General features: G+C 35.8%; 1 protein-coding gene across 1 annotated transcript in view; it reads left to right on the plus strand.

Annotated features, from left to right (window-relative positions):
• The window catches only part of LOC140451278 (uncharacterized), an 862244-nt gene that overhangs the window by 379764 nt on the left and 454860 nt on the right, over positions 1-27620 (plus strand). The window contains 5 exon segments of the mRNA XM_072545021.1: positions 4684-4872; positions 6253-6509; positions 9245-9404; positions 10725-10999; positions 19030-19386. Of these exon segments, the coding sequence (XP_072401122.1) occupies positions 4684-4872; positions 6253-6509; positions 9245-9404; positions 10725-10999; positions 19030-19386 (1238 nt within the window).

Consider the following 27620-nt stretch of genomic DNA (forward strand, 5'->3'; position numbering starts at 1 on the left):
CGAGACGTACCAGTATCGTGTTCTATATTGCAAGAACTGTCTCTCGGCACTGAGGTCTCAATCTGCCTACTCCCCAGTGTCGAGTGACAACCGGTCTTACCCTGTGTGGCTGCTTTTATACTCGCTGTATGCGCGGGAACGGTATGCGCTGACGTGGTCTGAACTGACGTGGCCTGAGCGGTGTGGGCGGGAGGTCGCTGAAGAAGGGGTCGCCATGTTGCCGGCAATCGTTTCGCGTCATCGCGCGTGTTCAAGCTGTGAGGCCGTTTTTCGATTTCGATAGCTTCACGAATGATTCTCGCTTTTAATGAGCGGATGGGAGCGATGGTTTTTGCTTTTTCGAAATCTATTTTGTGGCCTGTCTGAATATGATGTTGGGCTAGGGCTGAAGTGGTATCGGAATGTTTGACTGATAGAGAATGTTCGTAAATACGGTTATGGATTCGTCGGTTTGTCTGTCCTACGTATGTACGTGGGCAACTGGAACAAGGTATCTCGTAGACACCATGGTCTTCATTGGGGATTTGGTCTTTTACGGATCTAACGAGATTGGACAATTTGGAGTGAGTGGTGAAGATGGTTTTGATATTAAGATTAATTTGATATTTAAATTCTCAACGCGGTTCTTCCCGAGAACTCAGTAATTTTCATATATATATATATATATACATATATATATATATATATATATATATATATATATATATATATATATATATATATATATATATTGTTATGATTGTTTATTTTGACTGTGATCTTAATTTATTGAGCCAATAAAAGAATTATAACTTAATTGTTATCAAATGTAAAATAAGACTCCTTATATTACCTGTGTTCGATGGATTCAAAGCTTTTCTAGTTGTCCTTTATCGAGATAGAGAAGAAGGATAATAATAAAAGAAAATAGTATATTACAAAAAATTTAAGCATTCTTTATTTTATATGAAAAAGAATAAAACAATGTTCAAATTCTGCCGTTATCTTATCAATCAGCATACAAGAAAATAAATGAAATTTTTATAATAATAAGATTTTAAATCTACATAAATTTATAATAAGTGAAAACCAATTTTACTTAAACTTTCCTTTACTTGAAACAAAAAACAACAAAAACTGTAACTTCTGATTAGTCAAACAAAACTCAATTCTTTAAATTTGGATGATAATGACCATGATGTCAACACAGATCCTTCACAGATACCAATTTCAATTGTACAAAACACTTACAGCTTTTTTTTTTTCTTATTGAATTGTATGTTGGCACATACCCAGAAAAGTCCAGTCTCCTCAACGATGTGATCTCTCCTCTTTGGCACCTCGGCTCCTTCCTAACGTCTCGGCAAACCTCCTGCAGACTACACAAAAACACCTGATTCACTTCTCCAAAAACTCAGCTACTTATTTATGACACAAGGACCTCCTTTTGTCAACTTGATGCCGTAAAACTCCTTTCACATATACTTCACAATCTTTAATCTACTTGTTATCTCCTTCTGCAAAACTATTCACTTCTTTTCACAATGCCGGTATCCAAACTCACGAACCACACCCTATCTTCTCACAAACGACTGTTTCCTTCGATGGCCAAATTACAACTGCCTCTCCCCGTCTCCTAATCAGGCTAACCCCATTACCATTCAAAAACGACTATCCAATCAAAAGCTCAAATCTTGTTTACTACTGTTAATGTTTGTTCTAAAAAGTCTATTTATCATTTGGAAAGACCAAATTACTGTTTCAGAGAAAGAATAAATAAAAATTGATTTTTCTATCCTCAGTGTGTTAATACACAATCTATACCTGTTTCCAAAGATTAGAATATGGTCATTTAATACCCAAACAATGACAAGGTTAACTTACAGGTAAAATGTCTTCTAATTCTACACAAAGGGGTTTTTTGATAATTTTGTTGGAAACGGAAAAGGTCGTTTGCCAAACAAATTTCTATTCTTATCTACACTAAATCTTATCTTAAATTACTATATACAATTTGTTTATAATGATATCTTAAAATTTTATTCCGATGGATCTTTTTATTTATTTTTTCTTTGGTTGGGAAAGAAGAAGTATGACAATATATATATATATATATATATATATATATATATATATATATATATATATATATATATATATATATATATATATATATATATATATATATAAATTCGTTTATTCTTTTTCAAACTGGTACATGATACGGATACGTTGGGCTGACGACATCAGGCGTATCACCAAAAATTGGCAACAAAGAGCACAAAAGCGCCAAGAATGGAGGAGTTTAAGGGAGTCCTATGTCCAGTAGTGGACGTGATAAATGAAGGCTACATGATGATGATGATGATGACATGATACGGAGACAATTTGTGATCACTTTGGGAACATCAATGATTAATGCACATATGCAACGCCGCCTAACTTTATGGAGGCTTCCCAGAGAAATTTCCGTGATAATTCGTAAAGTACTTTAACTTGATAAATTAGGTACACCGACAGAAGAGCCAAAATTGACCACACAGCAGGAACAGAAGCCTTCCAGAAAACGGCGCTGATGTTATATTTGTCCATTAAGCAAAGACGATAAACACCAAACTGTTTGTAACACATGTGAAAATCATATTCGTAAAAATCACAGTACACAATTACTGCATTGTTCAAATTGCATTAAAAAATAATATGTCTCAAAACGTCCTTGTAGATTTTTTTGTTTTTAGTTTTATATCAGTAAGACTCTAACCTTTTAAAACAATAACTCTTTCTTTGTTTAAAACCAAAAGAACAATTTTTTTGAATAATAATTTTTTTAGTTTGTGGGCATTGTTCTAAACCTGTACATTTTTAGGTACAAAATATACTGATTTTTTATTTTTACACAATACAAGTTTATGTTAAACTTTTGCAGCCAACTATTTATATACAAAATATTCTTTCATAATGGAACACAGCAGAATGACGGTATTAGATTTTTGTTTTGATACAGTGCAGCGACAACCGCTGATACGTATTTCGACCTCCTTAGGTCTCGTTAGAACAGTATAGTCACTGCTCTGAACCAAAACAAAAATCTCTCCCGTCCTAGACAATAGTTATTAAAATAACTATATACGGACGTAACTACGCCATCTAAAAACAAAAAGAGAAATCAAACGATTTCTACTTAGCGAAACCGAATTCAAATCTTAACCACTGTGTTTCCTAAAATTTGCGAAACAAACAGCTGGATAAATTACTCGGCAAGGGAATCTAAAATTGCATTCCACAAGCAGTTCATCCTGGTCAAAATTCGTAGTGAATTCAGTTTCTGGTACTTCTCCCTTTGTCTCTTGTCCCTTTGTCTTAGTCCCTTTTTGTTTTGGTTCAGAGCAGTGACTATACCGTTCTGACGAGACCTAAGGAGGTCGAAATACGTATCAGCGGTTGTCGCTGCACTGTATCAAAACAAAAATCTAATACCGTCATTCTGTTTTGTTATTTACTTCGTTTGAAGTACCAGAAACTGAATTCACTACGAATTTTGACCAGGATGAACGGCTTGTGGAATGCAATTTTAGATTCCCTTGCCGAGTAATTTATCGAGCTGTTTGTTTCGCAAATTTTAGGAAACACAGTGGTTAAGATTTGAATTCGGTTTCGCTAAGTAGAAATCGTTTGATTTCTCTTTTTGTTTTTTATTTTTCTTTCATAATGATATAATAATAAATATGTACAACTTCAATTTGATTTAGTTATTTTTTTTATACCTGAATAAAATGTCGGGTCAGAATTGACCCGACGATACCAGTTATAAGTAGAAAAATGACAATATCAGTTAAGGGTTAAAAGCAATCAAATGAGCACTCAATATTTGCAGTACAGCTGTGGAATATAAAACTTATGATCATTAAAAGAAGTTGGATTAAAACACGAATCAAAATTGGTAATTCGTAATCACGATTTCCCTTGATTTAATTAATGTATATTCAATAAATAAATATGTTTAACAATATTTTGAATAATTTGATTTATAAATCTATTATTATACACGCCGGTAGTGTTTCAAGTTCTATACCACTCTGACATTTGATTCCTACTAATGCTTATAAGATTGTTGACAGAAAGCCAACTGGTAAACAGGTTAAGATTAAGAATCCAGATCAATCAGTTCCTAACTATGTCTTAATCTACAAAGTTTCGCTTATACTCCGTAGTGAATGAACTTCTCGTCAAAATAGTCGGTTAAGTTTTAAATTGGTTTTAATCAAATGTGATTTTGTGAAGTTTTGTGGTTTATTTATGTTACAGAACTCTAATAAATTGAATTTTGCACCTTTTTGTGATTAGTTATGAAATTTTAACCATAAGATCTAGGTTTTTACATCTTTTCCTATATATCTTATTGATATTAACCATTCAATTGTTTATTTGTTTAGTATCGACTATTATTTGGGCCTGGTTATGCCTTTGTATGCTAATCATTAAATGTTTCCTTTCCACACATCTCGCTATACACGAATTTATTTTTTTCATAGTCAGATAGATCACTTAAGTCAGTATAATTAACAAGAAAATACTTATTAGGTTCTGTAGCTTAAAAACTAAAAAGTATAAATACGGGAGTTTGTCTTAAAGTGATTTTAAAAAACTGTACAATGACAACCTTGTCGTGGTATTGTCGTAAAGCATTTGGTTATGTATTTTCAGCGATATCACAAGTACAAGGCTGGCTCGATGAACTCCACATCAAGCGGCAAATTCTAGAAGGGACTTTTAACAGTAGAAAGACTCAGCTAGAACAGTGTCTGGCTTTGGCGATGCTAGCGGCTGATCTTAAAGAACTGGAGGAGGCTCTACAAAGCAGAAGGGAGCTTTTGGCGAATAGTAATCAATATGGTAAGTTTTTTTTTTAATTTCTTAAGAAAACGGGTAAAGATAAATACTCAAATGCATTACAGATAACAACGTAATAATTATACAGTCAGGAAATTCGACGAATTGGACATAAATGATGTAACATTGAATCAAATGTTAGTCTTTTAAATGGGTGTGAGAGACAGTTTCCCTGGGTGAGAAACCCCGATTTTTCGATCACAGAGTACCCCGCTCATTCACTTTCAGTTAACCAACCAGCCTGTATGTTGTGGGCAATTTCTCGATCTAGTATCCCATTTTTTGTTATGTAGGAGCCAAAATATTTAAATTCTCCTACTCATCCTAATATTTTCCCAAGCAACTCGATATCCGCAGCAATCATTTCTGTTCCTCACAACCATATAAACGTCGTTTTTCTATTAAACTTAAGTCGCCCTTCAATAGCCCTTTCCATCCTTCCAACTTCTCATCCAATATTGCTTTGTTCTCTTGCACCAACACGCCCATCATCTGCAGAGAGTACTGAGCACCTCTCTTTTCTATCTTTATCTACTTTTCTATCAGTACATCCATAACAAGATTAAACAGTTAGGGAGTCAGTGAAGACCTTTCATGCAAACCAATCGTCTCTGTAAAACTTTCGGTCAACCCGATAGCAGTCCTTACTTTGGTGTACTCTCCTTCATACATATCTTTCACGAGCCTTAGGTACTTCTCAGGAACCCATTCCTCTCTGTAACCAAACACCTCTGTAGCTATTGTCTAGCAACTGTGTGATATGCTTTCTCAAGGTCTATAATACCAAAAGTAGCTCTCGTTCTTTCTCGCCGTATTTCCCTATCAACTGTCTCAAAGCAAACAAGACGTCCGTTGTCCTCCTTTCTGGCATAAACCCTAAATGTTCTTCTCTTATTGATGTTTCTTTTCTTGACCTTTGCTCTACAATTCAATATCATTCAAACCAATATATTTAGTATGTAATTATCTTTCTCGATATTCTCAAATCCACTGTCAAATTGCGTATTAAACGTTCCAAATGATCCAATGGTTGCTGGTGTGAGCACATATTCATAAATGTTAGGGAAATAAGTCTTCTACACTATCACTGTATTGATATCCTTAGTTTCGTGAGGACCTGAAGATGCTGTAAAAATTTGTAAATAGCGAAACATCAAAATCAGTTGTTAATTTTAATAAAAACCTATTACGGATTGTGAGCAGAACACTTATTTCCCTTACATTCATTTAAACTTTCGGTATGACCATGTTTGTCATTTATGGAAAGATAGAAATATCAGAATTGTACTAAGATAAGGACTTTAAATCATTGATAACTATTTGAATATGTACGTTTTAATTTTAGATTATTATAGCTTATAACTAATAACTCCCTCTTTCTAGGTGACTCTTCCTCGAGTGCAGAACTACTCCTCCATGAACACAGAAAGCTCCTTCCCGAAGCAAAGCAGCTTCAAGAAAGAGCTCTGAAAATTACCAAAGCCACCGAACAGCTCGTGGCCTCGGGCTGCTATGCAGGAGAGCAGGCTTCGCAACAGGCATATGCTATTCTTTCCTCTACATCCGATTACCTGACGGATCTTCAGAATAGAGAATCACTTCTTGAAAGAGTTATCGCTTTCTTCAGAACATCACAAACGGTTAGTTTTGCATGCATATAAAAGCCTGAATGTATCTAGGTTATTATCTAGGTTAAATTTTTCTTCTTGTAGTGCTGATCCACTTAAGTTGGCTGAATAGTTCGGTGAATGACTTGCCGATGTCATGTATTCTTCGTCGGACTGAATCTCTTCTACATTCGATTTTACCCTGTTATATTGACTGTAGCATATGCGAATTGTAATTTGATATCGAGAATCCAAAATACGTCGACTTTTAAGGTTTCTCTCTTAAAGAGAGGCCTATCTCTCAAAATATCAAGATAAGACTGGTGAATGCCCTTGTGTTCTCAATATTTCTATAAGAGGCAGAGAATTGGACTCTTCGCGGACGCGAGGACCGAAAAATTGATGCCTTTGAGATGTGGTGCTGGAGAAGAATGCTGCGTTTGGAGAGATTAATTGTTTCTGGAAATATTCCGGGGAGAAGATCAAGAGGACGATCACCAACTAGATGGTCCGACCAAATTAAGAAATCAGCTGGAAACTCGTTCTGCGAAGCTCTCAGAGCAGCTAAAGATAGAGACTAGTGGAGAAAAATTGTTAGGAATATTGGAAGAAATCTCGATCCTCAATAAAGAGGAAACGACAAGAGTCTTCTTATAGTGGTTTTATGCCATATATTCACGTGCAGTTACTACAGTTAGCAGCATGGTATTGCCACTTTCGATATTTTATAACTTTATAACTTAATTTGAGCAGCTCCAGGTAATATTGGAAGGCAAGATTAAAGGTAAAGGGGGCATGGGATGAAAGAAAAAATCTTGGCTACGAAACATCAGAGATTGGACCCACACAAGAGGAAATGAATTAATTCATCAAGCCCACAACAGAGAGAAATTTGCCATATTGATCTCCAACCTCAACAGAGAAGGCACTTACGAGGAGGAGGGTACGTTATTGAACTTGTTGCGGTTATATTGCCTACCACATTGGAATCACTTACAGGGGGCTGAGAATTGGGGACAGAATTTACTGGGCTCGAGATAGGGTAAGCAAAACAAACCGGAACGTTTGCGAACGGCTACTCTTGGTTTGTTTGGAGAGCTGGGTCGTGAGAAAATAAATAAACGGGGACTGAATGGGGTAACTACAAAAAGTGAATCAAAAGGGTACTTACATGGATTTCCTGGACAAAACAACACAAGAAGGTGCCTAAGCTATTTAAATCGGACGCCGCTTACAAGAATCTTCCTGATGGATGGAAAGATAGGCTTTTCTTTCCTGATTTCACTGTATACTATATCTCCTTTAAAAGTTTTGGGGCTGGAACTGGTTTTCTAAACACTGCAAAATAACACAAATGCGTCTCACAAGCTGCAAAAAGGTCTGAAATGACCAGGGACAAACAAATAGACGAAGGAAGCTGAAGTTGGGCTGGATCATCTGGCCTCTGGTAAATTATGTGCAATCTGGAAAGCATCTCTTGCAATCTCCAAAATTTGGAATTTCAAAACTTCTCGAAAACATGTGGACCCGTTATATCGTTGTAACACCTTACAAATCTTCCATTTAGGACATAATACAACACATATAACTTTTCACAAACAAGATCTGCCGGCTTTCTGAAGATTACACGCCGAGCTCCTTTCCCGTCAAAATTTCAAATCCAACTTTAATAACTGCACTTAAACTCCACACTGCTACTATTCTGCACAGTTTCCTATAACAAAAGACGAAAAAACGACAAAACCTTACGAATTTGATGAAAATTCGGACTACAACGAAACCAAGTTGCCTTGACAGCGGCTCCACCGGTAGTGATAATCTTTAAAAATCATTCGCCCAACTCGGTATAAACAAAACGTAAACGGTTCCTGTTTATTTGACGCGCAAAATATCCTAAAGCGGCTCTAGATCAAAGAAATACCGAAGAAATACCCATCTGTATTATATAAACAAACTTTAAAATGTGTTATAAATCCCGACGACGCAAAAAGGATTGAAATAATATTTCGGTGTTTTAACATGTACGATAGGAAATAGAAATACATTGAAAATATTCTTCGGTGTTTTAATACATACAGAGTGATTTTTAATACATACGAAAGAAAATACAAGTGCTAAAAACTTTTGGTGTTGCATTTTGTCATGTCGTTATCATGTCAATATCATGTGCTATTATGTCACCTCATGGGTACTGGAAAATAATTATTTCATTCCTAGACAATTTCTAAATTTTAACTGTATTTTCGTGATGTCTTTGTCAAATTTCCGCGAATAAACAATATTTGGAAGAACCTTCAGAGTAGGGCAAAAAAGAAAAATATTTCTTTTTGGAAATGGGACAAATACAATTCGAATGGTTTTTGCAGTATTTCTTCAATTTCATAAATCTTATTGAGCCTTTTAGTGATGAATACTCAGTAATTCGTTCTCTAAACGTTTAGCATTTTTTATTTTTTTATTGCCACAAACTTTTTTTGATGTTTATATCCGGCTGGTTTTTACCACTTCTATTTCTTGATCATAATTCTCTTTTATATATTGCCTCCATCTGATTAGCCTTTTTTCTCAGTGATGTACTTGTTGTCTTTATGTTGAATTGCACTGACAGTTTCCATACTGCTACGAATTTTCTACACCACCGATATTTTATAACATGTAAACAATACGTTACCTTCTATTTGAAGCAGAATATAATAATTAATGAAAATTAAATATGAAAATTGCAATTATTGTAATGTATAAAATCTATCAGTTAAATCATGTTTTAGGTTTTAACCAAACTAAGTCAACTAGAAATACAATTAACCGCTACAGAACTGCCAAAAACTTCCCCTCAACTTGCTCAACTCCATGCACAATGCGCAAAAGCTATAGAAGAAGCCACAACCGCACCCATTGCAGAAGGATATGCCATATTGGATGCAGCAAGTATGTTTATTTTAAAACACAATGATAAATAAAACAGATGATTTGCTTCGACTTTATTTAATTTGTCTTAATTTTTTCACACTTTTCTTATTTAAATATTTTGGTCTCACAAATCTTTGAATTTTTTTAACATTCTTGGCATTTCCTAGATGTTTCGATCCGTTTCATTTATCTATTGCAATAGTTACTTATTGACACATTCGGCTACAGATTGCTTTTATATATTTCTGGATTTACTCATCTCTCCCATCTACCTTAGTTTTCTTGCAGAAATATTGGATATATTCTTCTTTTACTTCTTTTACTATAATAATTTACACGATTTTCTGATTAATTCTCTCATCCCTGATAGGGAGAGTTGTACTGCAATTACGTCTGCAAAACGCTTAAAAAGTGGAGAAATGATTTGAATACATTTTTATAACCATTTACATTGCAGTTCTGTACGTGCAGTAGTGTCAGCACACGACGCGCCGTCTAATACCGCTCGCCGAGTTTGAGTAAAGAATGTACTATTGATAAAAGCAACAAAAATATTATGAAATTGAAAAACAGCGATGGCGTAAAATAATTAAAAGAATGATTTGTATTGTGCAGTATTTAGCTGGCCAAAATTTAGCTTTTAGGGGTGACAGTACGAATCTTTATGAGACTAATAATGGCAATTTTTTGAAATTAGTTGAAATGATTGCTAAATTCGATCCAATTATGATGGAACACCTGAGCAATATTCGAATGTCTAAAGGGTTGTGCCGAAATATGCCTCATTACCTGAGCAATCACTTCCAAAATGAATTAATTCATTTATTGTCAAGAAATATTCAGAAAGTTGCCAGAAGAGTTGCCTCAGAACAGCAAAATATTACTCAATTATTTTGGATGAATCTCTAGATGCTAGTCATGTTGAGCAGCTGACAGTCATAATTCGCTTCGTTTATTGTTCTCCATATGAAGTCGAAATTAGAGAACACTTTCTGGGTTTTTTCAAAGTTTTAAATACTACGGGAGAACGGCTCTTCAATTTTTTAAAAGAAGAAATATTATCAAAATTTGAAATAAACCTTGATGACATGAGGCAAATGGGACAAATATGACAATGGGGCAAATATGTCGGGCAAGCATGTGGGCCTTCAAGCTCAAATTCTAAAACTTAATCCCAGAGCGAAGTTTTTGCCTTGTTCAGCTCACACTTTTAATTTCTAATCAATATCTGTTACAATACAAAATTTTTTAATACAAAAAAAGATATTGTAGCAACAATCTTGCCTTTTCTGTTTAAATGTTAAAACAAACATATTAATAAGTTAAATTATTTTCTAGGTCGTGGTAAGTTAGGAACAGAAGGCATCAGGCAAATGGTAGAAGAATTAGAAAACAAGAAAATTATTCTCGATGGACTTTGTACAGCTCACAGAGAAGAAAACGTCAGAGTAAACGCTGCTCTAAATCATTTCTTAGACAAACACAACGAAATTTATACATGGTTGGTTACGATTGCGGAAGCATTTCTTCAGGGCCATAGGGATATGGGAAGTGATTTACCTCTTTCTTCAGACTTTTATGAATTGCATAACCAGTTGCTTAATGATTTACAGGTAATATTTGTTAATGTTTTTAAGAATAATGTCTAATATGTCATTACATTAATCGTATGCAATTTGACACATTCAATGTAAGACACCCTTATATTGTAGACTATTGTTATTCATAGAATCTCCCATACTTTTATTTCTTGGTACAATCGACTCGCGTTAATTCAAACCTGCGATAATTCGAACCTTTCTATAATTCAAAGTTATCACGAGTTCCCTACAAAATCTCTTTATGTTTTGAACTAAATCAATACATTTTTATGCACTTGGTAATTCGAACGAAAAAAAAAACATTGCTATATAACAAAACGACGCGTTAATTCGAACTCATCGTCGTCCAACACTCGACTCAAAGTTGCAGGGAGAAAAGGGCGGAAAGATTGTATGTATCAACGCGCCTTTGTTTTTGTTATGATTAATTTGACTACATATTTGACACAAACTTCACACGAATTGGTTTGTCTAGTTATTAGTTACTGTTCATCTTTCGTTGGTATACAGATTAAAATTTTGTTAGTCATGAGCCCTAGAAAGTTTAAATGTTTCACGATTGCTGAAAAGAAGAAGTTAATCCAAAAAGTAGAGGAAGGTGAGAAGAACAGTGATGTTGCAAAAGAATTTAAGATTCTTTTGGGTACTCTCTCAACCATAATAAAGCACAAGGAGAAAATTATTGCTGCTCAAACTGCGGAAGTACGGAAAAGAACTACTAAAGGTAAATTTCCTCGTCTGGAAGAAATTCTATTTTTCAGATGTTTACCGGACAAAACGCTTACTTTGAAAGATGAAAAATGTCATGGGGGAAAACATAGTAAATAAAGGTTGACAGTTTTACTTGCAGTAAATATGGATGGATCTGAAAAACTTAAACGCTTAGTGATAGAAAAAGCAATGAAACCGCGATGTTTCAAAGATATGGAATCGTTTCCTACGAATTATCGTGCTAACAAAAAAGTTTGGATGACGACAGAACTTTTTAACAATTGGCTTTTAACAGTTAATGGAGACATGAAACGGCAAAAGCGGAAAATTTAAATACTTTTAGACAATTGCACTGTCCACAACAGTCCTCCTACATTGTATAACGTGGAACTCTACTTATTTCCGAAAAATACAACTTCCAAATTGAAACCATCGGACCAAGGGATCATCCCAAGGGTTCTAACGTAAAGAAAATGTTAAGCTTGTTTTATAATCTCTCGACAAGTAGCTAACTGCAAATATCACGGTTCTGACAGCTATTTTACTGATTGACAAGGCACGGAGAGGTGTAACATCCCTAACAATTCTCGACTGCTTTAAAAAATCCGGTTTTTTAAAAGAAGATCAAGAAAATCTTCCAATACTTATGGATGGAAAGGAACCAGCAATTAAACCATTAGTTGACATCAGCGATGTGAGTTTTTCTGACTTTGTTCAAGTGGATGAAGATGTTGCTGTCTCAGGTTTACTAACCGATGGCGAAATTTTATCTGCGACAAATACGAATGAAAAAAGTAAAGATCAAGATGAGTACGATACATCAGAACCTTTGTCAGAGGTGTTAGTTAAGGCAGAACCTTTGGTGTTAGTTAAGGAAGCAAGATCCTCATTCGATATTTTACAAACCTTCTGTCTACAAAAGGAAAGTAATGAAAAAGCATTAGTTTAGGCACTTTTTTTCTTAAAAAAAAATTATTGAGCAGTCTGAGTAGCAGCAATGTGCTTTGAAGCAAACCAGTATAATACAGTTCTTTCGAAAGATTGATTAATTCACATTATGAATCCATACATGTCTCTACACGAATAAACCTTTTAACTTTTGTCATCATTATAGAATAGCAGTTAATAATTAATAATTGATCAACACTTAATAATTGGAAGTTTTATTTATTTTCTCTCACAAATTTCGAACCATTTGATATTTTAAACACTCAATTTAAGAATCCCTTGAGTTTCGAATTAACGAGAGTCGACTGTATGTATAACCGATCTGGCTTTTTCTTCCTGGTAATCTATGCCAATATTTTTTTTAAGAGGTGATACTCATGCTCACCTAGCGCCTGTACTTTGGCTGACAAAGGGCATGGCTGAATTTGTGACCCTCCAATTATAAAATTGGCTGGACCCTGGTCTTCCTGGCCTGTAAGGCATACGACCGTAAGCGACTCCACTATCCCTACGAGTCCGACACCAAATGAGGGTAGCGCGATGCATAGAGCATCGCGGGGCTCCACCCTCCCCTTAGTGCCTGTATTGCGATTACCTACACCCATCTGTCAGTCCCCCCGCCCCCCCCCGGGGCGGAAAGGTGACGCAGGCAGAGGAATTCCACCTCGCACGTAGACAGCTCGCCGCCGAGGCTCTCTCCTTTACCACTCTTAAATCTCCAAGATGGGTACGTGCCGAGTAACCGGCGCCCCTGATGGTGGTGTGGACCAAAAGAGGTGCATACGGGCTCAGCTCGTTCAACCTCACCTGGTTCTTTTGGAATGAGAGTAGAGTGGTCCCACGAGAGTCTCGTCTAGGATACTAGGAGTGTAGACCGGTGACCGTGACAACTAAGCGCCCCGAGTGCGTTTCTACCCGACACCTCAAGCGACGGCTCCACACCTCTCGATTCCTACCCATTAGTCGCCTCTTACGACAGGCAGGGCTTTCTGGCCTCGGCCGTATTCTTATTCCCGCGAGCAAAGGGCAGTGTGGAACTTCAATCTGAATGTACCCACTAAACACCTCTGATAGTTCTTACTGTTGTTATGTTAAGTATTCTTTGGTAGTTACGGCTTTCATTATCATGTTTTCTGGTGTGATCGCTCCAATTTTTTTTGCCAATTTCTGTACTCTTTCTTAGCTGAGTTCACTGCATGTAAAAACGCAATGTTCTGCATAATCCTCCACCCCACAAATTACGCATCGATCATCATTTGTATTTTTAATTTTATAAGTATTGGTTCTAAAAGAACCCCGATCAGAAATTGTATGAAATAAAAGTTGGTATGTCTAAAAGCACAGGACAGATATGAATTTGTACAAGTCATCGCCAATCTCCATTATAGACGGCACCTAAAGAAAATATCTAAATTTGCAGTTTATCCAAAGTCTATGTTGGAAATGGGCGTCCTCGTCCAATTTGCTTTAGTTCTTTTTTGGAAAACTCTCTCTGCCCTTGTGTAACACCATTATTTTTGCTTTCTTCCGTGCAAGTCCAGCTATCACTTGTACAGTAATTGTTGAGGGTATCCTATATGCGAAAACCACTACCCTTAGTAGTGGTTTTCTTTGCACCCTTATTATCATGTCTTTAAAGGGATGATTGCGTTACATTTAATGGGATTAGTTTGAATATTTGCAAACAAATACCATAACGGGCAAGTTGGTCAAAACAGGTAATAGCTGGGTGATCCATGATAAATATTTAACGGTATTTTATACAGAAAATTCGCAAGATAATCGTTACTTTATAAAGCATAGATGAATTAGGTATGAATTACAGTGTTCTACTGGGTGTTTTACAAAATTTAGTAAAATAAACGAAATTTAGACAAAATGTAACGTATCGGCTCTTTAACACGTTACAAGGCATAAGTGTTATGGGTGATATGATAATGTATTCGTACTACAAAAAATTACGAAGCACCCAGAAATTTGCCTACTTATTTTGTATTTGTAGATTTAGAGAAGGCCTATGATACTGTACCATTAAAAGATCTTTTTTTTTTAATATTGACGCAGGCACGCCTAAGGGAAACATATATCAATGCTATAGCAAATCTGTAAAAATACGCAAAAAGTTTTATGAAAGTATGATGCTATTTATCTCTCACGCTATTTAAAACATTAATTTAAGAAGCATTAACTCAAGGAAAGGAAGAGAAATAAGAATAAACATTTACGGGGAACCAGTTCCTAACGAATCTTTTTTTCGTAGATGATTAAGTAATTCTAGCAAATAACGAGGAAGGTATGGATTATATGATTCGAAAACTGACTAAATAATGCGGACATTTGATATTTATCAGCAAGTTAATAAAACCTTGTAATAAAGGATGCATGAAGGGATCCGAACTTTCCTTATTAGAGATGTAAAAAAATGCGAAGAAATCAAATATGTAGGAACAATAATAGCCAAAGAATGAACATCTAAAAAAACATAAAGCAAAAAATACAACAAAGCTGAAAAATAATACTTACACGAAGCATTAAATTATGCCACAAGGGATAGAAATAGAGTCAGACTAGTATTGAAATGGAGATACTGAGCGGGGTGGAAATCGAAATGTGGAATGTGATAAGAGCTATAGGACCCGTGCACGTAAAAAAAAAATCATTTGGTATCAATATGTTAGTAGTATACCTGTCTACTGAGACTACAGAATCATAAACGTAAGGAAGGAATAACATAATACATGTCCTCGAACAAAATGCCGTATTAATCTGGTTTTAAATGTACTCTACCTGAATTTCGACTGTGACCTTGGAAGTCTCCTTAATATTCATTCATCATCAACCTGAATGCGTCCACTGCTGGACATAGGTCTCCCTCAGCTCTTTCCATCTGTCTCTGTCGTGTGGGGCTTGCATACAGTTAATGCTAACACGCTTCAGGTCATCAGTCCATCTAGTTGGTGGGCGTCCTCTGCTCCGTATTGCTTCTTGTCTTGGTCTCCACTCTGTCCGACGACGTCTGTTGTTTTTGTTCTACGACATATTTCTTCGTTTGGGATTCGGTCTCTTAGAGAGACACCCAACGTCTGGCGCTTCATAGCCCTCTGAGTCACGCGAATCCTATTTACTACCTTTTTTGTGAGCGTTAGTGTTTCCGCTCCATAAGTGAGTACAGGTAACACACATTGGTTAAATATTTTCTTTTGAGGCATATGGGTAGTTCAGATTTAAATATATAGTTAAATTCACCAAACGCTGCCCAAGCTGATCCTATGCAACGTGAGAGCTCATATGTCTGGTTATCTCTACCCAACCCAATTTTATGTCCTAAGTACTTATAGGATGCAGTCTGCACAAAATTAATTCCATCAACAGCAATATTTCGATTTAGCACCATATTAGTCATTCTTTGCGTCTTATTCATATTAATCTTTAGTCCTACCTCCAAGAAAGCGTGATATAATTTTTCAAACATTATTAGTGCATCATCCATACGATCGGCTATAAGGATGATGTCATCTGCAAATATCAAATGACTGAGCTTTTCTCCGTTTATGTTGATACCATGCTCGTTTAGATGTGCCTTTTTACAAGTATATTCTAAAAACGTCGTGAATAGCTTTGGAGAGACGGTGTCTCTTTGCCGTACTCCTCACTCTATACAAAATTTATTTGTTTCTTGTTCAGATAGTCAACACTAGCTGTGGTATTTTGGTAGATATATTTGATTATTTTAGTGTAGCGATGGTCTATTCGGCATTCTGTCAATGCTTTTAACATTTTTTTATGGCTTATGGTATCGACTGCTGTCTCGTAGTCGATAAATATCAGTGCCAATGCACTGATAGAAGTCTAGGCTGATAGAAGTCTAATTTGCTTGTGTAATAAAATATTGACTGCATTGTTCCATTGAGAAGAAGTTTTTTCTTGGTAGATGTATTCGGTAAAAAGCTTGGCCAAAGCCTGGATAATTTTATTTCCACCTAGTTTGATCGCTTCGATCACTACTCCGTCATCGCCAGGGGATTTGTTATTTTTCATTTCTAAAAGTTTTTGATTTCGTATGGAGTTATTTCTGGCATTAATTCTGATCCCTGGTTTGTGCTTTTGGGCAGGGGCTGATCTTGTCTTCCGTCGGTGCTCTCATACATTTCGCGATAAAAGGATTCGACAACCTCAACGATTTTGGTTTTATCAGCAGTAATGTGTCCATCTTTGTTTTTTATTGTGTACATATTTTTGTTGCCTATGTTGTTCGTATTTCGCCTCAAAACTTTTAAACTTTTGTTTTCTTGAATTATTTTAGTTATTTCTCTTGTATTGTTTTTTCTTGTCTTTTCGGATTGGCCGGTGGATATCTTTATTTAATTTCTTCATTGTTGTGTAGTTGGAGCCGTATTTTTTCGTCAGCTGTCTTCTTTTAGCTATTAGCTCTTTGGTATTTTAGATTAGTTTTTCTTTATATGTCAGAACGGTCGGGCAGTACTCCCTTTCCGTTTCTTTTAGAGCCTTCGTTATGCCATCATTTGCTTGATCTACATCTTCTATTTTATCTTGCAAGTCTTGTATATATCTGGTTAGTGTATCTTCATACAGGTCGTTGTTTTCTAGGAGAATCCATTTCTTTTTCTTGTTTTTAGGATCATCTTTATTCTTTCCAATTTGACATTTAATACTATCTTAGCTCGAATTAATCTGTGGTCGCTTCCTATTGAAAATTTGTTGAGTACTTCGATATCTTTGATTATTTCTTTTCTGTTTATTATGATATAATCTATTTCATTTTTGACACTGCCATCTGGGCTGATCCGTGTCCATTTACGCTGAGGCTTTTTATCGAAAAAGGAGTTCATCATGGATAAATTTTCCTGGTGTAAGAAGTTCAGCAATCTTTGCCCTCGTACATTTCTTTCGTCATATTCATACTTACCCATTGCTACTTCTGCATCATCTTGTTTAAACCCCATTTTCGCATTAAAGTCGCCCATAATTATTGTGTAATATGCTGGTGTGGTATGTAACGCTGGTTCTAGGTATTCATAAAATTCTTCAATTTATTCATCCGAGTGAGTAGTCGTTGGAGCATATGTCTAGATCCTTTGAAATATACAATCTTGGGGCTTATGCTGATAACTTCAACTATATGTTGTGTGTGCTTTCCATGTATAATAAATCCTACTTCACCATTTGAAGTGTCTTCTTCACTTCTAAAATGAAATACGTCTCCTGATTTAAGAGTAATTTGGGCTTCTCTTCTTCGTCTTATTTCGTTGAGGCCGATGATGTCCCATTTTATTCTTTTCAGCTCTTCCTCCAGTTCCATCATCTTCTGGTCTGATATAAGAGTTCTAACATTGTATGAAGCAATATGGATATGTCGCTCTTTGTAGTAGCCTGATTTTTTCAGGGTATTCTTAGCACCTTCTGCTCTAAACCTGTTCAAACCGCTACCTTGGTTGGGGGTATTGGAGCCGCCGGAGACTGAGGGCCGTTCAGTAGTTTCGTCTTTCATAGAAAAATAACTTTTGGGGTTTTAAGCCATTAAAATGCCACGCTTGGCTAGTGCGTGTTGGCGAGTTAGTTTGGTAGCGGAGGGAGGAAAGGACGGAGATGGGAATGCTTTGGGTTTTCACATGGTTTTCTCGGGGATGGGAGGCTGGAGTGATCCATGAGCTCGCGTGGACAGGTGTGCTATTACTGAAGTAGATCTATCCCCTGCCGGGATCGTAGAGAAGTATCCACCCGTATCCTCATTATACATAGTTAATAATTTTAGAGATCGCTTTTTTTGATACGCATGTCCTACGTATTCAGTTTTCTCTTTCATAACCTAACAAAGTTTATTGATATCCATCATTAAGTTTGTAACGATATCTGGTAAATTATATGTATTGGTCTTACAAAATTTCATGAAGCTGACTTAGTTATTTGGTACCTCAATGTACAAACGAATATGTGAAATCTGACATTACTGAAAACATTTATTTCTCGGTAGTGCGTTCTTGTAGCAAAACAGAGTCAAACTAGTTTTTGCATCAGTACAATGGTTGGAGTATTCATTGTTTTTCTTCTAATAGTCGTTTTTATTAAGTATGAAATTAAAACAGTTAAGTAATTTATTATTCTTTTTTTTTCTGCATGCGTATTTCCAAGATTCATGAAGTTTTGAAACATTCCTACTTATGCTCGAAAGGTGACTTGCAAATTGTAGAACTCTAAACTGATCGTAAAGTGGTCGTACATACGTTGTGAATAATGACTTTCTAATTATTTATCTTTGTATATACAAATGTTTCATCATTCATTATTTCACGATATATTTTTTCTTATAAATATGTTCTACTTTTCAAGCATTTTTTACTTATTTGTGTTCTGTTCTTTTTCAGACAAAAGGTAACGAAATTAACACTCTACTACTTACACTGCCCCCTATATTAGAATACTTAGAAGACAGTCAAAGAAAAGACATCGACGTTAAAGTAGAACAACTACACGAACGCTGGATGAAATTGAAGAGTATTTTGGAGACTCGTATGGAACTTGCTAGGATATACGTCAAATTCCATATGGAGGCCGACATCGTCAATAAGGAAATGGATAAACTGGATAATATGCTGGCCCAGAACAAAGACAAGATAGATGACGAGACAATGAAGAAACTGGAAGAGAAGTTTGAGTCTATCGTACCATTGTATCAATGTGCTAAGAATACTGGAATCACCTTTATCAATCAAGCTAAAACGGTAACAGATTTTATGTTGATATTTTTCTTTCTTTTATATTTATTATTGGTAATAAACTCATTTGTTACACACTGATAATTTACACTAATTTTTTAATATTGTTTCAATCCAAAGAACACTGCCTTGTATTTACTAGCACTTTAAATTAAACAAATCATACACGAAACGTCCGTTTGTTTATATGTAACATTTGGCTAATAGCTAACTCCAAACTTGCTTGCAACGTTCTAGAGAAAACAACATATTTCCACTTTTTCAAATGAGCAAAATTTTGTATCTTCTTCCTGTGTGTTGGGATTTTTCGAATGAAATGTCTTTTCAACAATATACTACGGCAATATGTCTTTATCATATTATATTTTATATTATATTTATAATAAAAATGTATTAATATGTTATATAGATTTCCAAAAAGCGTTTGACAGAGTTCAACATTGTAAACTCATACATGCATTGAAACACATACACCTAAATCCCAAGGGCAATAATTTAATCAAAAATCTATACTACAATCAAACAGCGGTAGTACGGGCGGAAGATACTAAGACAAACCAAGTAGAAACTTACAGAGGAGTCACACAGGGATGTGCGCTATCGCCACAATTATTTAATGTGTACTCCCAACTAATATTTCAGGAGGCTTTATGGGAAAGAACTGGAGGTGTAAGGATTGAAGGGAGCATCATTAACAACACAAAATTTGCAGACGATGCCGCAATCATGGCAGAAAATGTAGACGATTTACATATTCTTGTAGAAATCATTAACAGAGAAAGTAAAATGTAGCAAGATGTATATATCAATAAATATAGATAAAACCAAATACATGGTGATACCGAAAACCCCTGTTGACAACATACATCTAATATTAGACGGTAAATCATTAGAAAGGGGAGATAAGTATAAATACCTCGGAGCAATTATAAACTCACAGTTAGATCAAGATGAGGAGGAAACGGTCAGAATTGAAATAGCTCGAAAAGGATTTATAAAATACAAGTCAATGTTTATAAATAAAATATATCATATTGAGATTCGTCGAATGCTATGTATGATCGCAACTAATATACTAAGTGACATAGAAATCCGAACACCCAGTTTAAATGATTTTATTTTAATAAAATTGTGTATAAGTACTTAATGAAGCATAATAAGTAAATGATTAAAATTTCAAAATGATTGCATTGCTTTAAAGCCCTTTTACCTTTAATAATGTGTAGATGCACCCCGATGTGTTACGCATTCTCCAACGCGCCCAGGCATGCTTCTGATTAGGTGGTCAATGTTCTCTTATGGTATCTCATTCCAGGCAACCACCAACTCATCTCGAAGTGCTTGTAGAGTCTGAGGAGGACGTTGCAAATTGAGAAATCTCCTACCCATCATATCCCATACGTGCTCAATTGTGGATAAGTCGGGAGATCTTGGTGACCATGCTAACAATGTGACATCATTATGTTGAAAGAAGTCTATTGTGACTCTTGCAACATGTGGTCGGGCATTATCTTGTTGAAAAGTTGGATTTGCCAGGGTGTCAAGATAGGGTAAAAGGTGGGGTTCTAGAACTTCTTGAATATAACGCTGCGCGTTCATGTTACCTTTGATGAAGATTAAAGGTGACCTGGAACCATAAGCTATAGTACCCCAAACCATAACTCCAACAGTGTGATGAACATGTCTTTCAACAAAAAACTGTAGATCTAAACAAAATCGAGACTCGTCACTTAAGACAATTCTGTTCCATTCCTGATTCCAGAGTGATTGTTCTCTGTCCCACTGAAGGCGATTACCGTGGTGTTCTGGAGTTAAAGGGAGGACCCAGTGTGGTCGGTATGAAAACAGGCCAAAACTTGTCATTCGTCGGTAAACACTTCGCATGCCAATAGGTCTTCCGTGTTCTGCAAACCATTCATTTGCAATGGAGCTGGTAGTGGAGAAACGGTCTCTTAAGGCCAATCTTAGGCGGCGATCTTCACGGTCTGTTGTTCTACGGCGGCGTCCAGTGCCCCTTGCTCTTTGCGTACGGCCTTCTTGAAGCCATGCCTGACAACACCTAACCACGGTGTCTACACTTCTTTGCACTCTAACTGCAACTTGCCGAAAAGAAAGTCCAGCTTCCAGAAGTCCCATTATACGGCCCCTATCAAACTCATTAAGTTGACGAAATCGTACAGGTCTCCGTACTCTAGGCATCGTAACCAATCGTAAAGAATGTCAAGAACCACAATCCGCCAAATTTGGATCTTTACTGCGGCTGAAATATTCATTTTTAGGTTGTTAGTGAATTTAAAACAACAAAAAGTATAAAAACCGGAATCTCCAACTGATAAGGCTAAAAATTTTATCACTTGTTTTTTTCAGTAAGATAAATAAATTACACCAAATTTTATTGAAATAAAATCATTTAAACTGGGTGTTCGGATTTCTATGTCACTTAGTATATATGGGGTAGAAGCTTTGACTCTGAAAGCCCAATCCGTAAAAAAATTGCAGACATTCGAAACGTGGCATATAGGCGTATTCTTAAACTTTATTAAGTGTTAGAACGAACTGGACATGGCAGAAATTGTAGACAGAAGGAAAGTCTTTGGAAGAAAAAAGAAATCTTGGCTGCGAAATATCATAGATTGGATTAACCTCCTTTTAGGGGAGTATGTCTTATTAGAACATACCATTTCCAACATTAACATGTTGGAAAATTAGAAGAACTAATACAAATGAAACCATAAATACCGAGGCATGCCACAAAAAAGTAAATCGCTAGTAAACACAACAAACATGACAAGTGACTAAGTAAAAAAATGCATAGCAATAGCAAACAGAACTCTTCATGGTCTTCAGAAACATCTGAGAAATAAAAACCTAAAACGTGCAGTAAAGCTGAACATTTACAAAACCTAAATAAGACCGGTTTTGATATAGGAGCTGAAACATGGAATTTATCCCAAAAAGACGAGAGACTACATGATATCTTCTAAAAATGAGTAAAAAAATACTTCTAAAAATTTATTAAACTGCAGAGGATACGATGGGCACTGGGAGTACACGAAGAAACTGACATTCCCAAACTCAGAGGGAAGAATAAGTAGAGCACGATCGCGTAAAAGATGGATTGTTAATTAGAAGAAGACCTTAAGATTCTAAGAGTCAGAAGATGGAGGGAAGTTGGAATAGACGGAAGTGTCGACTGCTTTTCATGCAGGCAAAATTCACAAAGAATTGTTGAGCCAATTAAGATGATTGATATAAGTTTGAATTCTCGAATAAATGAACTTTGATAAAATAAAGGCAGATATCGAGCACAGTTTTATTAATTAAATCTTGCCCAAGTACTTTCGCTTCCTAGAGCATGTTCAGGGGCATTTCGTCAATTTTGGACTATCCAACAATCGCAGAATGTCATAAACATAAAATTAAACATAAAATTGTACATAACACTACACTAAACAAGGACAAGCAGTTTAAAATTATTTAAAAAATAGTCGAAGCTACATTCTGGGGTCGTATTTTCGAATTCGTTCGAGCATATTTCGCATACGAAATTAGAAGAAATTCGCTCGAAATCCAGTTTTTTGTATTTTCGAATAGTACGTATACGAATTTTTTCGTATAGGGCGACACGAATGGGTATGAACCATTCGAATTTCGATGCTAGTATACGATCAAAGTAATTGTTGTCATTTCAGTTGTCACTGGGCCCGTGTACGTCAGATAAAATTTAGCTGATAGTTTTTAATCGTTGTTTTAGATTGAACAATACAATAAAATTTACATTAATACCACATTTTTACATTGAACTTTGTTTTTAATGGGTGGTTTTAATAATTTTTTAATAGAAAGAAATAGTTAACGCCCTTGCCGAGGCGATAATATTAGCGGAACGAAGAGGCAAGTTTACCAACCCATTCTTAACCCTCTAGAGGACTATTTGGATGTACAATTTCAAAAATTGTACAGATTAACAAGGCCCCTCACAATGGAGTTGAGAGACTTGATAGAGTTGATAGAATGGCTTTTTTTGTTCGGCCGACACTGAACCACAATATTTCATGCCCTTTTTTACTTCTTGTTTTAGATAACAAATTCACCATAAACTAGGTTAAGTAAAACTGTCAATTATTCTTCTTTTTTTATTATTTAAGTTTTGGTTGTTCGAATTTGCAGTGTTGCCGGTGCAAATTCTTTTAGTATACGTATAAAATTTCGAAGGACGTTCAAAAATACAGATTCAAATTCGTCTACGAAATTTTTCTTTCGAGTTAACTCGTGTACGAAAAAATTCGATTGAATTCGAAAATACGACCCCTGGTCGGCAACAGGAGAGGGAATGTGAATTTTATGTTTATGACATTCTGCGATTGTTGGATAGCCCAAAATTGACGAAATGCCCCTGAAGATGCTCTAGGAAGCGAAAGTACTTGGGCAAGATTTAATTAATTAAATTGTGCTCGATATCTGCCTTTATTTTATCAAAATTAAGATGATGGCTGCAGAAAATCAATGGATCCGCAAAGCACGTGCCAGAGACTAGTGGACGAAATCGGGTGAGGACTATGTCAAGGGGTGGTGATATGTCAATGTTTATACGCCCTGAGAATTCCCACAAAGTTTACATTTAACCAAAGAAGCAAAATTATAGTTAACTTAACTGTTAAAATACAATTGATAACACTAGTTGTACTTTAACGTTTATGAAGTATAGACTTAAATAAAACACAACAAGATATGATCCTAGTGTTGAAAAGAAATTACTAAGAAAAGTACTTGGTGGAAAACTTTCGAATAAAGTTAGTTAAAAAGAATCCAGGATTTATATTACCGCCAAGTATAAAACAATTGTTTAGATTGAGAGCATGTTGATTGAGAGATTACCAAGGAAAACCATATACTCCTCAATTGGAGGATGAAGGGCAGAAGAAAGAAAGATTAAATGCTAGATGTGGAAAGAGACGTAAACACATCGAAAATTCGAAATTGGAATTACACGATAAAGAGAAGAGAAGAAAAGAGGATACATAAATCAAAAAAACAAAACCACTTAAATAAAAAACTTAAATATATAGAAAACATTAACACAGAAAAAAAATTCAATAGAAACTGGTCAGGGAGACCCTCTCTCCTGTATACTGTTTAATTGGGCTCTGGAAAAAGTAATACGTATGTCACAAATCACAACCACTGGTTCAATATATATCAAATCAGTGCAAATCCTTGACTATGCAGATGGTATTAATATTATTGGGAGAACGGAAAACGCTGTACGGGAGGCGTATGTAGCACTAAAAGAATCGGCTACAAAAATAATATTAATAAATACCAACAAAACGAATTCTATGAAAATAAACATGCAACCACAAATCCTACGACCACTTATAGAACCGTTATAGAAAACGACGTCATCTAAGCAGTGAACGAATTTGTATACCTGCAGATAAACTGCAGAATTTGCACGGCCAAAAGATGCTATTTTGGGCTCGATCTCCATCTTAAATCCTTAATTATAACGAGAAATACAAAAGTAAAACTATACAAAACAATGATACTCCCAGTCCTAACATATGGTTAAGAGACCTGGATTCTAACAAAAAGTAATGAAAACCTGTTTTGGGACAGGATGTTTCGAAGGAAAAGTACTACGGTGAATCTATGGAGCGGTTAAGGTGGAGAAGACGATACATCTTCGAACTTTATAGAATATACCAGGAACCAGATATCGTAAAACATATTAAGATAGGACATCTGAGGTGGATAGGGCATGTAATGCGGATGGAACAAAATGACCCAGCTAAAAAAATCCTCATTGATAGACCTATTGGTCAGAGAAGATGAAGACCCAGAACAAGGTTCCTTGATAACATCGATGAAGACATGAGAAATATGAGAATACGTACTTGGCGGAGAAAGGCGATGGATAGGGACGACTGGAGAGAAGTTCTTGAGGAGGCTAGGAACCACGCAGGGTTGTAAAGCCAGAATGATGATGATGAGAGATAAAGAAATGAAGGGAAATTATGAACCAATCCATGATCTGATTAAGAACGAAGAGCTAATCTAATACCAACGGTCAAAGCAATTCTCTTTGTAACTTCTTCTTTTAACCCAAAACAATAGTAACCAATAAAGAACCAACTATTGGAATTTAGAATTGAAAGAGTTCCCTGCTATGGAAGCCTGGACAAAGACGTGATGGATCAAGAACAAAAAGCAAATATAAGAGATCAAATACAAAAAGCAAATATACTGGTACGATTCCTCAATAATCTTATATACAGAAACCGGCATGCTAACACTGAGGTCAGATCAAAAATTTATAAAGCCACTATAAGAGCAATAATAATGAGCCAGTATAAGGTCAGAAACAAGACCTAATATAGCCTCAATACAAAGGCTATTGGAAACTACATATATTATAATACACGGAAGAATTAAAGGGAATACGCTGAGAGACCGAAAGAGGAGTGAATACACCAAAAGAAAATGTAATGTACAAGGCATAAACGATTGGATACAAAACAGAAAAAAGAATGAAATAATTATATAAGTAGAATATAAGAAAATACAGTATATATTTCGTCATGAATTGAGTTTACCGGGTTGAAATTATTCCAGCAGCCTATTAGGTGACACGTAAAAAAATGGTGGTGCGACTTTCCAAGGCATCGCAAAAAGAAGGCACCAATGTTCATTATTAAGTCATTCACTTTCTCATTCATACACACCAGAATTACTCTAGATGACATTATAGTTGCCTGCCATTACAATACTTTCCTTCAAAGTTTATCAAGATGCTACTAAAATACCAAACAAGAGATAAACCTACCGTAACACCTAGAATTATTTTAAAAATAAGTTATAAAAATTTAAACTAGGTTATACCTGGTGAGTTCACTGCAGAGAGAGAACCAAACATTCCAAAGTCAGAGGTAGAAAAGGCAATCAAAACGTTGAAAAATAGAAAATCTCCGGGCGCAGACCAGATCACCGCAGAAGTTTTAAAAGAGACTGGAGATGTCGGAGTAAATGTTATGCATATGATCTGCAAAAAGATTTGAGAAACCGGAGAGTGGCCCAACGACTGGACAACATCCACTTTCATCCCTATATTCAAAAAAGGAACTCCGCTAGATTGCAGCAACTACAGAACGGTAACCTTAATATCCCATGCAAGCAAGGTTCTACTTCATGTAATACATGAAAGACTAAAAGCCTTCGATAAATTCAAATGGCAGCAGCTATGGGTCATACTAGCGGAAATGGGAACACCCCACCACTTAATTAATTCAACTAATCAGAAGTCTATATGTAAATAATAAGTGCATAAACTCTGTTTAATATCTACAGCGAACACATTATGCGAAACGTACTAGACGGATGGAAGGGCGGAATATCAGTAGGAGGTCAAAAAATCAATAACTTGAGATATGCAGATGACACTTTAATAATCGCGGCAAATCAAGAAGAAATGGAAGACATAATGAGACGTCTGGAGGAAAAAAGCAAAACATATGGACTACAGCTAAATAGGAGAAAGACAAAGATCATGACAGTAGACAGAGCTCGGAATAATCTTCAACACATTAAAGAAATTGGGGGCTTTGAAGTACTAAATAGTTGCATATACCTGGGGTCCCTAATAACAAACGACGGAGGGTGTGACAGAGAGATACGTAGAAGGTTGACTATTGCTAGAGCAGCTATGATGAAACTGGTAGCAATTTGGAAAAATTCTAGCATAACAATACACATAAAACTAAGGCTGGTAAGGGCGCTTATTTTTCCCATAGCGACATATTCATCCGAAACGTGGACCTTAAAGAAAGCGGATAAAAATAAACTGGACGCTTTTGAAATGTGGATATACGCCGCATGTTAAGAATATCCTGAATTGATCATTCCACTAACGTATCTATATTAGAACAACTTAAAGTAAAGGATAGATTGCTTAAACAAATACAACAGAGATATTTGCAGTATTTTGGACACATTGCTAGAAGAACAGGTACGATGGAAAAACTGATAGTCGAGGGTAGAGTTGAAGGAAAGGGACCTAGGAGAAGATCTCCAAGCCGTTGGGTAGATCAAACAAAAATACTGATTAACCAAGGGTTACATGAAGCCGAACAACTAGCTCAGGACAGAGAAGGATGGAGAGAAATCGTAAAAAAACTGTAAAGGCCTGATGGTGTCACCACATCCCAAAAGGGATTAGGACTGAGGAGGAGGAGGTAATACCT

The sequence above is a fragment of the Diabrotica undecimpunctata genome, chromosome 9 (genome assembly GCF_040954645.1).
Source record: "Diabrotica undecimpunctata isolate CICGRU chromosome 9, icDiaUnde3, whole genome shotgun sequence".
Lineage (NCBI taxonomy): Eukaryota > Metazoa > Arthropoda > Insecta > Coleoptera > Chrysomelidae > Diabrotica > Diabrotica undecimpunctata.